At 40.3% G+C, this 17,173-nt stretch overlaps 1 protein-coding gene across 3 annotated transcripts in view; it reads right to left on the bottom strand.

Moving 5' to 3' along the window:
- Window positions 1-17,173, bottom strand: part of DOCK4 (dedicator of cytokinesis 4) — a 477,852-nt gene that overhangs the window by 179,741 nt on the left and 280,938 nt on the right. For all 3 annotated transcript variants that reach the window (XM_070787253.1, XM_070787255.1, XM_070787254.1), the window contains exons 13-15: window positions 14,533-14,658; window positions 5,020-5,144; window positions 3,886-4,048 (exon numbers count right to left, since the gene is read on the bottom strand). In XM_070787253.1, coding sequence (XP_070643354.1) covers window positions 3,886-4,048; window positions 5,020-5,144; window positions 14,533-14,658 — 414 coding nt within the window. The remainder of the gene's footprint in view (window positions 1-3,885; window positions 4,049-5,019; window positions 5,145-14,532; window positions 14,659-17,173) is intronic.

Genomic DNA, 17,173 nt, shown 5'->3' with positions numbered 1-17,173 from the left:
AAGAATGCCAAGAACATAGGAGGTTCCCAACAAATGTATGGAACATAAATGAATGAGTGAATGAATGAACTCTCCCTACAGCCACATGTATAAACAGAGACCTCTGAAAGCCACCTCCTTGGAATCAGGCACGCAGACAAACACAAACTGCAATCAATAGTTGATAAGAGCTTACTGCGGTAGTATTTGTATGCCAGAAATGAGGCAATGAGGTTTTCCAATGAAAACCCAACTGAATTACAATGGCTAGAACAAGGGTCATTGGCAACTGTTTACAGATAAGGAAACTGAGAGGTCTATCACAATGTTACCTGCTCCAGACCTCTTGTGTGCCATTCTAGTACTTTCCACCCAGCTTCAGCTTCTCCAAAAATGAAGACCGTAAGAAAGAGAATCTGGGTTGCTCAACTGGACTCTGCCCTTGTATTCAGACGTGCAGAGGAGCTGCAGGCTGGCAGCCGTCATGGGCTGGCCTGTTATTCTTGCCCACACAACTGCGGAAGTGGCGGTTTTACTTGACAGAAAAGTCCAGCTTTGGGATACAGTAAGCCCCATGCTAGAGGAGTCAGATACGGAGATCCTTAGGATCGGAAAAGAGACTCTAATAATAAACACATTATCCCCTTCCAATTGTTTCTGGCATTTAACCACAGGGATGTGGAACCCTGTGCACAGAGTAATTCTAGCTGGCTGGCTTAGGTTCCTAGCATGAGGGCAGCCCTGAATTGTGATTACAGTGAAGGATTTTCTTTTTAAATCATTCATTTCAAGCCTAGAGAGAAAATGGGGAAATACCAACACTCTTCAAACAAAAGTCAGAGCAAAGATCTCTGGAAAGAGATTTATAAGTCAGTGAGTGTGCTGGGTATGGAACTTGTGATTTAGAGGGCAAGTCTTATTTAGAAATAATTTCTTAAGTTGCTTTGACTGTCTTTTTGGTGTGGTTTTCGGTATTCAATTTGGAAAGATAAAAAAAAAATTCCAAGATGCATAAAATTAGCAAAGGTAAGGAACAAAGCAATAGCTTCCCTAAATTTGCCCTTGGTTATAAAATAAAAATAAATACCAAGTAAAGTTTAAAGTACATAGCCTTTTTTCCTAAGCTATTAGATCAGGATTAATGAACTAAATAGACTATTACGTATAATATGTATAGTACAATCCCCTTTTATTAATAAAACCCATGAATCTATGGATTCCACCTCTTGACTTTCCAATATGTTTCTTCTTGTAGCTCAACTTGAACAATTCTGCCCCCTGGGACCTCCAATATATCGACTAACCACTACTTACCCCTTCACTCCCACCTCCCATTTCTATGGCCCATCATTCTAATCACCTCAGTGAAAATACCCTCAACACTCCCCCTTCCACATGTCCACTCATAACACTATACCTTGGCAGAATCCAATTTGTGGCTTATTCTATGCCTAACCTAAGCTTAATTAGCGCACACTAATAGTACTTTGGCCACCTCATGCAAAGAGTTGACTCATTGGAAAAGACTCTGATGCTGGGAGGGATTGGGGGCAGGAGGAAAAGGGGACGGCAGAGGATGAGATGGCTGGATGGCATCACCGACTCGATGGACATGAATTTGAGTGAACTCTGGGAGATGGTGATGGACAGGGAGGCCTGGCGTGCTGCGATTCATGGGGTCGCAAAGAGTCAGACACGACTAAGTGACTGAACTGAACTGAACTGAACTACAAAAGTTATCCTGGGATAGGCAAACTTTCGTTTACCTAATCAGCACACTCCTCTACTTTTCTAGACAATAATTTCATCCATTCTCCTTGTCTCTGAAGCCTCCAATACCTTGATACTTTCACTTTCAGCTCATGGAGAGAGAACTCCCTCACACCCTCGCATCCACCTATCACTCGCCTGCATCTGCCCTCCTAGCCCAGAACTGCCCACGCTCCCACCCAAGGCTAATTTTTATCCTTGAGTCCTAGGTCCTGTGCTCCTTCCCCAACTCAAGGACACTGCTCCTACAGGTGTCCCCACTCTCTACATCATCAGGTTTTCCTCTCTACTGAATGATTTCTCCCAAACAAACATACTTTAAAAGTTCCATTTAAAAAACCAAACAACAGCAAAAACTTCCTATGACCTACTTGTTCTATAGCAACTATCTCACATCTCTGCTTACCAGTATTCCTTATAGCAAAGCTTCTTAAAAGATCTGTCTGTACTCACTGCCTGTCCTTCCTTTTCTCCATCTTACTCTGACTCCAGTCAGCTTTCAACTCCACAAATCCAAGAGAACCACCTGTCAGGTTCAATGACTTCCATGATGCCAAATCAGGAGATCATTTCTTGGTCCTTATTTTATTTATCACTGGCACCTGACACATGATCAATCCCCTTATGAAAAGCTTTCTTCATTTAGTCTCCTAGGTTCCATTTTTCCTTGATTCTCCTTCAACCTCACTGGCTATTCCTTTTTAATCTACTTAATGACTACTTCTCACTCTCCCCAAATCTAAATGTGTCAATGACCCAAGGATCCATCCTTGGACTTCCCTTTGCTATCTAAACTTTTTACGTAGACATCTCGTCCAGTCTCATGGCTTTGAAAACCACAGATATCTGTGATATGCTGGAGCTAACCTGTACTGGTTCATAAGAACTGACAATATGTATCTTCCCTCAACTACAAGATCAGTGATGTCATGTTGGCAGCTTGAAACTGACCATGGTGGGAGTATTTACCCCATGGAAATCAGCAAATGCTATAATTTAGGGCTTCTCCTCCCCTCTCCATCACTCTGAGTGCTGGTTAAATATTTACAGCACACCAATGAACTACATGTTCTCATTATCAAGTTTAAGTCTCCAGCTTGGATCTCATTCAACTGTCTACTTGATGTCTTGAATATCTAATAGACTTCTCAGACTTAGCATATTTTAAATGGAATGTTTGATTTTTTCTCTCCAAACAGATTCTTCCTGTTGTCTTCCCCACTTCATTAAATGACCCCTTCACTCTGAGGCCAAAATCTTGAGATCAACCTTGAATTTTCTCCTCCCTTCACATCCAATCTGTCAATAAATCTGTATAAAAGAATCAAACCACTTAAATCTCGTACTTGGAATTCTGCAAAAGACTCCTGAATGGCTTTTCTGTTCCCATCTGGCCCACCTACAATCTATCATCCATACAGTGGGCAGACTTAACGTCAATCTAAAACCTCTAATGCTTCTTTATCACTCCAAATAAAGTCCGAAGTCCTCCTTCCCATGCCCTAAAACACAACAGAGGATCTGGTTCTGCTGCTCCCTCTCTGGTTCTCACCTCCAACTCTCTCACTTGCTCATTCTGGCCTCCTTGCTATTCCTGTAAAGTGCCAATCATGTTTGAGAATGCACAGTGATATAGATATATACAAATCAAATATGAATCTGAGCCAATCAGAGGCTTTCCTGGTAACTTCACATGCCTAGGAAAGTTCCCGAGGGTTCCCTTGAGCTGTCTAAGGGCTGGATCAGCTCCTGGCTGAAAAGATAGCACATGGGTCAGGGGTGCCTAAGACCACACAAGCCTGTCAGGCCTTTAATAACGCATCTCCTCTTTCTGTATAGTCTTCCTAGGCTGTGAAAGTGATGAACTGATTTTTATGAAAGTGATCACCTTACGAAAAACCTTGTAGATTTCTACAGCTACTTTTTTTCCTCGTTCTTTTTCATCTCTTTCCATAGAGGTTATGGGTTTTTTGAGAATGGCACCATTTACCTCCCAGGATTCCATTCACCTCCATTTCTTTCTCATGGAGGTCTCTGGTTTGTGACACACTTTCTACAGACTATGCCACACTGTTGTTTCAGCTTAGTAAGCAGTACCCAACATAACAAGGCCACGGAGACACTCCATCCACTTACTGGAACAATGCCGAAACTCGAAGCGGATGTGTGCACCCCTGAATTTATCCACAGGGATAGGAAGTTTCAGCAGCTCGGACCACCTGGGGCTGTTGTTATGATAAAGCACAAAGGAGTGGTACTCGCTAGCCGGTGGCTCTCCAGAGCCGAAGGATATAAAATCCTGACAAAGGAAACATGCAGGTTAAAGACAGCTTCATTTCAAGATGATTTTGGAAGGAGCAGAACAATTGCTTTGCTGTGTCTGTGTGCTCCCAAAACAGCACTTAATGTGAAATTACTTCCTCAGTCCTCTTCGGGGCTGTTCTGCACCTGCTTCTGCGGGCAGGCTGTGTTTGGTTCATCCTGAGGCTGGTCTCCCAGGCCTAATTGCTCAAAGGTGGACCTCGGTGACACATGCTAGCTGAGCAACTGCGTGCCCAACTTGGAGTCAACTACAAAGCAAAATTCTCAACCAGCCACAGCCAAAAGCCTTCTGTGCCTTCCTATAAAACTCAGTAAGCCCCGGGGCTCCCATGAAATACTTCTTCCACAAAGGAATCTGATATGATCACCCCGATTAGCAATACTCTAATCTCCACGTCCTATTTTGGTCATAATGAAAATATGTAGGATTAAATATGGGCTCAGACACTAAAGAATGCCTGCAATGTGGGAAACCTGGGTTCAATCCCTGGCTAGGGAAGATCTCCTGGAGAAGGAGATGGCCACCCATTCCAGTATTCTTGCCTGGAGAATCCCATGGACAGAAGAGCCTGGAGAGCTACAGTCCATGGGGTCGCAAAGAGTCAGACATGACTGAGCAACTAAAAAAAAAACCCAACTCCACAAAGAAAAAGTATACCTCTCCAAAACTATAACAGATGAAAGGGAAAAAAATGAAATGGGATAAAAATGCCGCATTTAAGGAGTAACTGCTATGAGGATGTTTTTGACACAATTAATTAAACAAACGAAAGCTTATTTCCCCTCTTTTCATGATTAAAAACAAACAAACAAACAAACTACACAGGGGTGGAGAAGAAAAATAAGATTGAAAATACTGCAAATCATAAGTTAACTGATCGCACTAAAGATGAACCCAAGGCAAGGATGTGAAATTGTTTTACCAAAAAGAATTCAGCATTAACGTACCTTCAGGGTCTGGCCACTACTCTCTACAATGAACATCGTAACTTCCACGTTTCTGGCCACACTCTTTCCTCCTTTCTCAAATTCTCCCCTTTCTATAGTGATATATAAATCATTCCGCATTTCACCTAGCAGGAGAAGAAAATTGAAACAGCATTATATATATAGTAGGAAGTATAATAGAGTGCTCTATCAAGGAAAAGTTTAGTTCATAAAAAATAGTGTTAGAGCATACAACATACAATATTTATACTTCTATAATAAGATCCTCACCCTTACTGCCAACATCCAAGGAAAGCAAAGGCCAGCCTCTGCTAGCTTGAAATTAGCAATACTGAAAACTTACATTTAGGAGGGAAATAAAGGACCTGGGTAGAAAGGTGCTGTTAAGTTTCACCATTTTTCAATATTTCCTTCATTTCATTTATGAGGTGTGATTACAGAATGACAGCTGAGCAGGGGTGGTTCAAAGCAACTAGTCTCAATACTTTATAGTCAAGGCACTTAGAGAAGAAGAAATACTTAAGTGGAAGAAAATGATAGGACTGCAAAGGGTACAGTTACAATTTCAATCTTCTAAATTTCATGGACGAAATGATCTCACCCCTGGAAGAATCCAGATTAGTGCTTTACAAACACAGATGTAGAATAATTCAGTCATACAGAGACATTTGGCTTAATATTTCTTGCCACCAAGCTATAAAACAAATGAGAAAGGCCCTGGATTCAAACTGACCTAGTCTATGTACACACATATCATCTATTGTTTTTTCTCCATTGGCTATTTATGAAACTTGAATGCTTTTCATTTTACCGCTTTCTTACTACTGCAAGAAAAAAAAATAGAAATTGTATGCCAACTAGCAAAGAGAGGCAAACATGCTTGACAACCTGCTTTTATTTCTCCTGTAAGAATTAAATTAAGGGTAGGCAATAAGTGGATATGGACATGAGAAGTAAGTCAACAACGTGTGACTAGAAAGTTTTTGAAGGTAAATACTGGCGAGGTCAGCAAGGTTGAATGTACTTTTACTTAACACCGCTTCCAAACATTTGAACACTCAAAAGCAATACTGCTTTGTTCTAATTAAAAAAAAAAAACAAAAAAAACCTCTCCCTAAGAAAGCAAATCACCAGAAGGAACAATAACCACACAAATGTACCCACATTTGGGAAATTTATCAAACTTCCTGACCAAAATGTATGTAAGAAAGTACCCTCGCTTTCAAAACTATGGGGGAATACCAGTGTGCATGGCCACCTTCCTCCACAAAGGGGGACTTTTAATAGAGCATCATTTGCAAATGACTTTGCCTGACCAGGAAACAGATGGGCCACAAAAGGGAGACACTGAATAAGTTCTAAAAAAGATGAAATCTCACGCCCTCTTTAGAAAATGTATGTAAGGAATACATTAATGGAAACAACTGATATAGTGGTCTCTGTCTTATGAATTTCTTAGTTCTCTCACATAGCTCCTACAACCAACTTGAGAAGGCAATGAACTTGGAACTCCAGGAGAAAAGCAACATATTTCAACACACACATTTGCATGCTCTGAAAGTTTCCTTGTTTAACCATCTCAATTTTTTAAAAAATTAGGAAAATATTACCCCACAAATTTCACAAATTCTCTACAGTTTTATAACCTGATTCATTTAATTACTATATATCATTAAGTTTCTATATATTTATATATATATATTCATACATACACACATACATTCTCAACACTATTTATTTTAACAATTCCAATGCAGAATAAATAAGCTCACAAACTATGTCTTCCAAATTCACCAGTTTCAACTCAAAACAGGCCTGCAGTGCTAATGGTCTGCACATGTGCTATTTCAACAACTGTCTGAGGGGAAATTCTTGACAATACTGTTCCCATGAACAGATTTGCCAGGTAAAAAAACAATACAAAAATCAAGGTACTTTAGAACACACCCCCCCACACACACAACAGTAGGAAAATTCCTTTGCTTCTGGAGTAGGTGACACGTGATGAGTGGTTGAGGTGACACACAGCCTATAAAACACACACTGATTAATGGGAAGTGCAGCTACAGGGGCTTTTACCTTAGAAATTTCTCATAATGAGTGATCAGCCTGTCCAAACCACATGGGGATTAACTGTCCTGGAAATGAAGAGTTAAGTGTTTCTTGGGAGGGGGACTTCCAATATTCATCTATTGGCAGGGCCAGTAATTCTGGCTTAAGCAAAGTGGAGAGAGGAAGGTCTGCAAGACAACCTGTTTCTTGCTGTGTGCAGGCTGGGCCCTGCAGAGGAACAGGGATGGAGGGAGAGTAAAATACCACCAGGGCCACGAAATTCTTTCTCCATGTATTCATTTAGCAAATAGACTGTGAGCACCTACTATGTGTCAGACGTTATCTTAAGTCCAGCAGACTCAGCAAAGGACAAAGCAAAAATGCCTTCGCAGCAGAGCTTAGAGTCTAGTAGGAAAAGATTTTGAACAAAGAAGTAAAACACAGAGCACCCTGAATAATGCTAAGAGCTATGGATCAAAGTGAGACAGAGAAGGGGACAGGGTGCTGACTGAGGCAGAGGGGCTGTCCCATGAGAGAAGCCCTCACTAAGAGGATGAGACATCTGTGGAAGCAAGGCTGTCTTTCCAAAGCCTTTGCTTCCCAAATGGACCCCTGCAGCTGGGTTAGCTTATAACTGAGCTGGATTCTTCTCTCTCTTCTGAGTTCAAATAAGCCTAAAGAATGTAGGGTCTCGGGAAGACTGGAATAAGGAGATCTGGATACCAACTTTCCCTGCCACTGTCTCCTGTCTGTGACATTAGTCTAGACAGGGCAAGATAAACCTTGGGCCTCACGTGTCTGTGTCACTCAAGTGGAAGGTGGTAAAGGCAGGGGTAGGGGTGGGAGAGCCAGTAGCAGGGACAAGGCTGCTTTGTTGTTTCCTTTTCTGTAGAATTTCTAGAATACAACACATTCATAAATAAAAACACCTTATACACACATTGTACTTTTCTGTTCTTTAACTGCAACTGTCCCTGAAACCCTCTTTATCTTCCCCCAAACTTCTTTTAAAATTTTTATTTCGCAAAGTTTTTAGACTGAAGTAAGATTTCTCTGAAAAGAGAAAACATGACAAGAACATTTCTCCTGGATGACATTCTACATGCATCCACCCCCCTCAGGAATCCATAGCTTGCTGTGTTCTAATACTGCAAGGTGCCATGTTTTGCCAAAATATGTCGAAGGATAAAGTTGAAACAAGTGTTAATTAAAGTCAATACACTTGAGGTTGACTCTAGAGAAAGCCAACCTAAAGGAAACTAATAAGCCCAAATGATGTTGAGAAAGCAAATCCTGGGTAATTAAGAGAGAAATCATAAGGTGAGTATGAAATGGAGTCATAGCACCAATCATGAAAAGCTACTTGCCTGACAATGTTTATTAACACCTTGCACCTCTTAAATTTATTACTCTGTAAATTTGACGTGCTTGACACTTTCCTCTGTTTCACAGGCCCTGTTTCGCTGGGAAGCCTTCAAAATATCACTGTAGACAAGATAAAGATAAGGCCACAGCAGTAGGAACAAATTCAAAAAGAGTTCAGTAACTACAATCAATGGGGTTGATTTGTGGCTTATCCTCAATGGGCAACAGGCTTTTATCAGTTCTGTAAACCTTGATTCTGTCCTATGAATGCCTTGGATAAAGTCACAGAGGACGAGCTCATCACACCAAGTAAAACACTGTCCCCAGCCATAGGGACTATCCAGTGCCTCTTCTGTGCTAGACAATTACTGTCACTTTTGAAGCTGGAAAATAAAAGCTTCCATACTTCTTAAAAACAAAAGACTATATGTAAATGACTATAGGATTTTTGTGAACTTAGATTATGATGATGGTGCTTAGTAGTAGATAGTTACACAGTAGTCAGGTACTTTGCCAAGTGCTGTAAGTAGAATATCTCATTAAATCCTCACATAAACCTTATAACAAGGTCCTATTATTTCCATTTTACAGATAAGGAAACTGAAGTACAGAGATTAAGAAACATGTTAAGAAACATGTCCAATGTATTACCAGTATCTCTGTTTACCCATGAAAATGTAATTCAACAGGTAAGAACATTCATCAAATAAACTAGCGCAATTCAGCCTTTGCCTCCAAAAAACCAATGCCCTAAACAAGGGAGATATTAGTCCCACCCTAATTGGCCAGACCTGTTGTTAAGCAATGATTTCATTTCTAGGAACGAGACAGAACATGTATGCTTCAGACCATAAACAATACAGAGAAGGCACTCATCAGTGGAGAGATGAGGGTGACAAGAAGTTAACTGAGCTTTGAAATGTTGAGGTTACAAGCAGAAAAACTCAACCCAGTGGATAGAAGGTAAAAGGAAACGAGTTCAACATGAAGGAAGTCATTTTGAGAGATGACATGAGATGTGATGATGTGATCTTGGCCATTTAAGTACTCAAGTACAGCCAGGAAACCATCCCCCGGGACCCGAGGAAGAAATTCATGCACTGGACATGTAGCTGAGCCGGATAGCCCTTTGTGTGTGTAGCAGGCACTTCCTTACCTCCCCAAAGATGTCCAGGTCCTAATCCCATGAACCTGTGAATAGGTTACCTTACATGACAAAAGGGGTTTTACAGACATGATTAAGTTGAGACTCTTATGATGGGAAAATTTTCTTTGATTATGAGAATGGGCTCAATTTAATTTCAAAGATCCTTATAAGAGGGAGGCAAAAAGTCAGAGTCAGAGAAGGAGATACGATGAGCGAATCAGAGGTTGAATGATGTGGGGCCATGAGCCAAGGAGTACAGGCCACCTCCAGGAGCTAGAAACGGCAAGGAAATGGATTCTCCTTCAGAATCATCAGAAGAAATACAGCCCTGCTAATACTGGGATATTAGCCCAGAAAGACCCGTGCAAATTTCTCACGCCCAGAACTGTAGTCCATTTGCATTGTTTTAAGCCACTCCATTTGTGCTGATCTGTTACAGCAGTCATAGGAAATGAATACAATATGCCATGCACACTTAAACTTCCGTCACCTCAGGACATCTTCAAGGAGGGGACAGAGCAAGGGGCAAGGGCAAGCTTCCCAGGTAATTGAAATCAAAGCAAACCACATACATGGAAAATTTATGCATGAGATGAAAAATTAACTTTGGATTTCTCTCATGCAGTATGCTTGAGTAAAACATAGCTGGTGTTCTTGTTTCTGTTTTATTTTAAAAGAGTACTCTGAGGTGTTGAAATTTTGAGGGGGTAGATTTTTAATTTTTTTAATTTAAATTTATTTATTTTAATTGGAAGCTAATTATTTTACAATATTGGAGGAAATTAATTTTTTTTTATGACTATCAAACAAACACTGGCAAATGAGCAACAGCAGTCATGAGGGGCTTTCCAGGCAGCAGTGCAGAGAAAAAGGAGCAGGAACAGGGTGCCCTTTACACTCTAGGACAACACACGCATCTCTGATAGTAGCAGTTGGGGAAAGTCCTACACCCACGGGCAGTGAGGCATGTCAGCTTCCTAATCTGGGGGCACCAGCCTCTCCCCCAGTGTGAACTTGGGCGGGGATCCACCCTTAGGGTGACACTATAGACTCTTAGCCTCTCTCTCTCCTTGGTCACTGTGGCATTCATTGGTTAAGAGACCACCGTCCCCTTGGTAAGGGCATGATCAGGGGGTTCAGATTTAAACAGGCCAGTTGCAACTGTGTGATGCAGAGGTCCATGACTTTGCCTGGGAGGTGGTGAATTTTAGTTAGATTTAGGATATATTTTTTAGAGAAGACCAAGTCAAGTAGGTTCCCACCTCTTTCTCTAAAAGAATGATTATTTGAGGCAATTCCATCTGGTGATGTACATATCTCTTCCAGTAAGTGGTAAATAATACTAATAATATATATATATATATATATATATATATTTAAAAGAATAAAACTATATATCTTTTTAAATGGGAGGCAAACATACCTACAACATTTTTCATTCCCAAGTCTTATAAATCATTATCTAGTCAACTTTGACCAAATAGAAGTTTGACTTACCTGAACTATTGCCTAAAAACAAAAAGGAGGCTTACTCTTGAAGACACTTGGAAAATAAACGTAAATCTTGAAGTCACTATCACAGCTACTATTGCTGGCAACCATTTGAAACATAGGCTCTATTAATAATTTTTAACAAGGTCTTTTAGTCTCCAAATCTCAACCCTTCATGGCCCCATCATTCTACGACTTCCCCATAATTCCTTGTAGGATTAAGAACTTTAAAGATGTACTAAAATTGAATGCACTGGAAGGTATTAATTAGAGTGGCTCAGTGGTAAAGAATCCACCTAGCAATGCAAGAGACACAGGAGATGTGGGTTTGATCCCTAGGTCAGGAAGATCCCCTGGAGGAGGAAATGGCAACCCACTCCAGTATTCTTGCCTGGAGAATCTCATGGACAGAAGAGCCAGGTGGGCTACAGTCCATGGGGTCGCAAAGAGTTGGATGCAACTGAGCCACTGAGCACACACACACAACAAACAGGGATAGTTTTACTGGTTGATATGTGAGAATCCATGGACAGAGGAGCCTGGTGGGCTACAGTCCATGGGGTTGCAAAGAGTCGGACATGACTAAGTGACTAAAACACACACACACACGTACACACACACACACACACACACACACGAGAATGAGTCTCCAGGAGAGTGCGTACAGGTAGGGAAGATAAAGTATGGAGACCAGGATGACTCCATAAACTCAGAATAAGAGTGGACCCTTACAGTGGGAGGAGGGCATGGCCTGATCGCCCATGACATGCCTGACACATCAGCCGACTTTGTTCCAAAACGTCTGGGGGGTGGAAAATTACTCCTTCCTGATATTCAGCAAAGGTTCAAGCTCTGCTTGTACAGTCTGTTAAGACATTAGAGCTTGGCTATTCAATCCTGTAACCACTGCTACACGTGGCAACTGAGTCCTTGAAATGGGACTTGGCTGAAAAGAGATGTGCTGTAAAGTATAACAGTTACCAGCCTTCAAAGACTTAAGGTGAAATAGTGTAAAACAACTCATTACAAAATTTTTATATGGACTATGTATTAAAAGGATATTTTGGATGCATTGGGTTAAATAAAATATACTGTTAAAATTAATTTCATCTCTTTCTTCCTACCTTTTTTCCAAGTGGTTACTGGAAAAGTTAAAGGTACATTTGTGGCTTGTATTGTATTTCTACTGGAGAGCACTGATTGAAACATTTTCAGCGCCCTCCCTCTCATAAGCTCAGAGACCAGACCATGGAACTTTCTGCAGGGTTATTTGGTTTGTAGGTGGCAGTAATGGAGCTTCACAGAGGGAAAATTTTCTTCTTTGGAAATTCGGTAAGGCTAAGAAATAAAGTGCTGAATGACCGACCCTTAGTAACAGAGGACTTCGTGACAAGGCAGAAACAGAGGGGCAGGTTGCCTCTTTATACCAGATGATATTCCAGAGATCAACCCGTGTAAAAGACAGACCAAGAGATGAATCTCTATTTCCATGTTTTTCCCATTCCAAAAAGAGTTTGGCATTGATGACATTCTGTGACCCTCAAGAAAAGTTGTGTGTATGTTCCCATTAGTGTCCGGACCACAGATAATTCATTCTGCAGAAAGGCAGTGACTAAGTTAATGAAGGTCCTGTAGGTATAAACACATGCCTCACCCATCCTGACCTCTATCAGAACACAAAATTAACCCTGGAGGACAAGTCTAGAGAAAAAAAAAAAAAAACCATCACATTAGCAGACTGTCAGTACAACACTGGGATCAGAAATGCTGTTCATATACGTTTTTCTCATTGAAAACTCAGCTCAAATTTTCATCAAAGCCACGAGTGAGAGAATGAAAATTAATTGGCAAGTCATAATTCTGAAAATAAAGAAAAACAAAACAACGACTGTTATGTTTGCCAATGTAAAACATTCCATTGAGTTGTAAAGTTGCTTTCTTTTCAGCTGTTTAAGTTTATACACACATCTCTCCTTTCTTCATCCAATTTGTAAGACTCAGAAGCCAAAGAAGAAGAAAAAAATGGAAGAAAAAGAAAGTGCTTTAAAAAAAATCTCTTGCAGTCTCAGGCACTACAGACATGTGTCTGGGAAGATTGAGTCCCTGGTCAGCACAACCCTGCCATTATCACGTGGTGCAGGGAAGGGACAGAAGCAAGCCTGATTCCACAGTAAGTTCATTTCCATCATTAAAGCCAGACAAGAGCTGCGTGAGCACAGCACATCCCAGACAATTATTCAGCCAGTGAAGTGTCATGTTGCTTGATATTTTTTCCATTTCTCAATGATACTGCTCGGAGACCAAGCTGAGGAATTCTTCCAGCAGCTGGCTGCATTCTGTTCTAAAATATGTTTTTTATATTAGATTTACCCATCAATTTGCTTCCCAGTGGGATGAAATTTTTTTCTTTTCTGCTGAAGAGGAAATACTAGCTATTTATAGCAACTGAAGGAAATAATGAATGGTTCCAAGAGCCAATGGATAACATGCCATCAAGTAAACAGTGCTATAAACAGTCATTTTTGACAATAGAAACAGGAGATGCTCAGGCAGAGTGGGTCTTTAAGCTGGGTCAGGTCATCTCAGGAAACTTCCCAGGCCGTTCTCTTAGCCCTCCCTGCGTGAGTGACTTCCATCAGGAGATCAAATGTCATAGCGATCAATGCCGGTCAGTTTCTGCAACATGTTAGGTCTTTATGGATAACAAGCCCACCACTAAGTCTTACAGCTGTAACAGGGGCCTCGTCTGAAGCAATATTCATGGTTCGCTTTTTACACATGGGATTTAAACAGCGACTTAAAGGATCTTGTTTCTAAAAATACTGTCAACAATTTGAGACTGTTTGGTTTTTCTATTTTTTTGCTCGGTTGTGTAGGGTAGGATGCAGATCCCTACGAAAGACTATTACTTGGCATTTACTTTGATAGTGTGAATCTCCTTAATCTCTACCATTTTCACTCAGAAACACTTTTTGGGATTTTCCTTTGGAGTCTCCTTTGGTTGCTAATATAGATCTGATGTACATATACAAATAGAACTAAAAATACATATGGTATTTGCATATGGCTGCTTAGTACATACATATATACCTCTGGTGGAAAATCCTCCAAGAAAGGCTAACCATTGCTTAATAAATGTTCTTATCAAAACTTGTAAGGATTTCCCCTAAGTGACTTCAATAATACTTCCCACCAAAGGGTAAAATATTTTCTGAATTCAACTTCAGTTTTCCTTCTTATTATGGTCATAATGAAAAGCAGGCATGGCCCCTACAAGTTATCCATCCTGATGTGAAAAAAATGTAAAGATTAAAAAAAAAAAGAATTAAGTATTTCAATTTATTCTTCAGCACAGCCCATTTGAACTCTTTGAAGCTGACAGTTTGAAAACTTTCTCAAGTGCCAAAAGGAGACAAAACAGCCATATTTCATCATGTGGTTCATTCTGAGTCACTTACCAGGCATAATAATATTAGAAAAACCCAACTTCCTGGTGATGGATACTCCATGAGAAAATACTGATGAGTATTCCCTTCTGATTTGTTCAATGTCTCCATGTAAGAGTTGTAAAGAAACAGCTAAACCTAAATTAAATGAGACCAGAATTAAAAACAGAAGGATAGAAATAGCATGAACAGAAACTGAAATTGTTTCAACAAGTCCAAATCTATGGTATCATTGTTTTAAACTAAAGATTAACATTCAGACAAAATTAACAGAGTCTATAAGACAAATATCTAGAGAACACTTTTCCAACTTGACCACCTTAGTTTATCCACTTATAAAGAAGGTCCCTAGAAGCTGGAAAAAACTTGAACAGAACACTAAGAAGAGGAAGTTTGGTTGCTAGTCCCAACACCCACTTCTCCATTCCCTGCCTGACAGAAACAGCCCTGCACCAAACTCATCCTTGCAAATGGCAGGGGCATTTCAGCCCTGGAAGACACTGAACTTAAAATGGGAGCTCTAATTTCTTAAAAACTCTATAAAGTCTGTAAATAATTACTTATCAAATATCATAAAGATGAGCACAAATCTAAAGACATTAAAATTCAAGGATTTTAAGGATATCCATAGAGCTGTTTCTTTTTTAAGTAAGAAAGGTCATTAAAATGAAACCAACATTGTATTCTTAATATTATATATGGTACAAACTAATAATCACATTATTTTCCACCAAGCATATATAACAAAATGCAGGCCATTTAGATAAACAAAAGGAAATTTAGTCAGTAAAACGGTAAAAATTATTTTTTTTTGTTACCCCAATTATAGTGACATGACCACAGTAGAATATATTCAAGACACTGAATGACACATTTTTCATACCTCATTTTTCCAAACCTCAGGCAAGAGCTAGAGAAAAAAAAATTAATGTCTTATCTTTTTTAATGTTTCCCTATTTTCAACATGCTGCTTCTCTTTTAGTTCCCTATTCCTTCTTCCATCTATTATTTTAAAACAAAGAAAAAAAAGTCCATCACTTACATTAGTGATAGAAAATGAAACCAGTCAAAGGTGACTTATATTTAAAAAAAAACTTTCAAGCATCATTAACCTGAACTCAAAATGAATGTGGATGATGGAATCAAGAGGATGATCAAACCGTACTCTAAAAATCCTCCATCTACATTCTGATCACCTTTTTCACTCAATAACACCCTTACTATTGTGCCACTTGTCATTCCCAGTTCCTAACACACAGCACTACAAAGCTAATTGCCAACATACACCATAAGCCTGGCAACAATCAGGCTGGGATGAAACAAATGTAAGATATTTGCCATGCATCTAGATTAGTATCTTCCTTTCACTCCCCTTCAGCAATAAGAAGCAACAACAAAAGCAGTGCCCTGTTGGAAAAGCATTATGCCCAGAGAGAAGATGAAGCCTTTCCTGGGGTGCAAACCAAACCAGGATGAGGCATACTGAAGGGGCAGTGACGTAAGCAAAGAAGGCCAGGATGTGGCTGCATCACCGTGTCCTCTGGTGTGTGGATCTAATAGAATGTTGGTGTTGGAAAGTTGCTTTGAGAATTAGATTAAATCTGGCAGGCACTCAGGAACTTTAATTAAATCTTCATCTTATTTTTACCTAACTATCTTTTAGCTCACTCCCCACCCTCACCCCACATGAGTTGGGTGACTGAGGCGATAAAATGGAGGCACATCAGCCCTCTGAAAGCCACATGGACTGAAGCAGGGGAGAATGAGCAGTCTGGATGGTTTAATGGTGACAACTTTGATGTGGTACTGTTGGCTCCTTTTAAAACCCAGAGGCAGGCGAACGAAGATAAACTAACACATGTTATAATCCATCTGTCTCAGCAGCTATTTCTTCTTGACTCATGCTCTCCACTACCCCCACCTCATTACTGGTGTCTCTGTTCTCCTCCTACTTCTGTCCTTTTGCCTTCAAAACATTCACCCACACTGTCACCATCATCACGAACATCATCAGGGTCTGGTATTTGTACAATAGCAGTGTGTGCCAGATAGGGTATGTAATAACAGTCCCTCCTGCTGGGTAGAACACTGTTGCAGTCCTGGGGTACTATCAGCAATGCTTTCAAATAGAGAATTACATGCACTAAATCCCTGAGGTCCTGTGATGTTTTGCAAGAGCAGTTCATTTTATTAGAAATTCTCATCAAAGGACTTGATCAGAGATACTAGCAACCTTATATGGTATGTATAAAGTAAGAAGAGAAAAGAACTAAACAATAATGAAAAAAAAAACAAAACAGATCCTGCTATTCAGGATAGAGGTTGGAGGAAGGGAAAGTGACCAGGATTCTTGTTTGGCTCTACTGGAGCCAGAATTCATTTAACCATCAGTGAATTTATACATATATATATAGTTCCCAGGTGGCTCAGTGGTAAAGAATCTGCCTGCAATGCAGGAGCCACAGGAGATGCAGGTTCTATCCCTGGGCTGGGAAGATCCTCTGGAGGAGGACATGGCAACCCACTCCACTATCCCTGCCTGGAGAATCCCATGGACAGAGGAGTCTGGTGGGCTACAGTTCAAGGGTTGCAAAGAGTTGGACATAACTGACGAGACTTAGCACTCCTATGTGTGTGTGAGAGTGTGTGTGTG

Source organism: Bos indicus, chromosome 4, assembly GCF_029378745.1.
Source record: "Bos indicus isolate NIAB-ARS_2022 breed Sahiwal x Tharparkar chromosome 4, NIAB-ARS_B.indTharparkar_mat_pri_1.0, whole genome shotgun sequence".
In the NCBI taxonomy this organism is placed as follows: Eukaryota; Metazoa; Chordata; class Mammalia; order Artiodactyla; family Bovidae; genus Bos; species Bos indicus.
The sequence above is the reverse complement of the archived record's forward strand: the minus strand, read 5'-3'. Positions and strand labels throughout refer to the sequence as shown.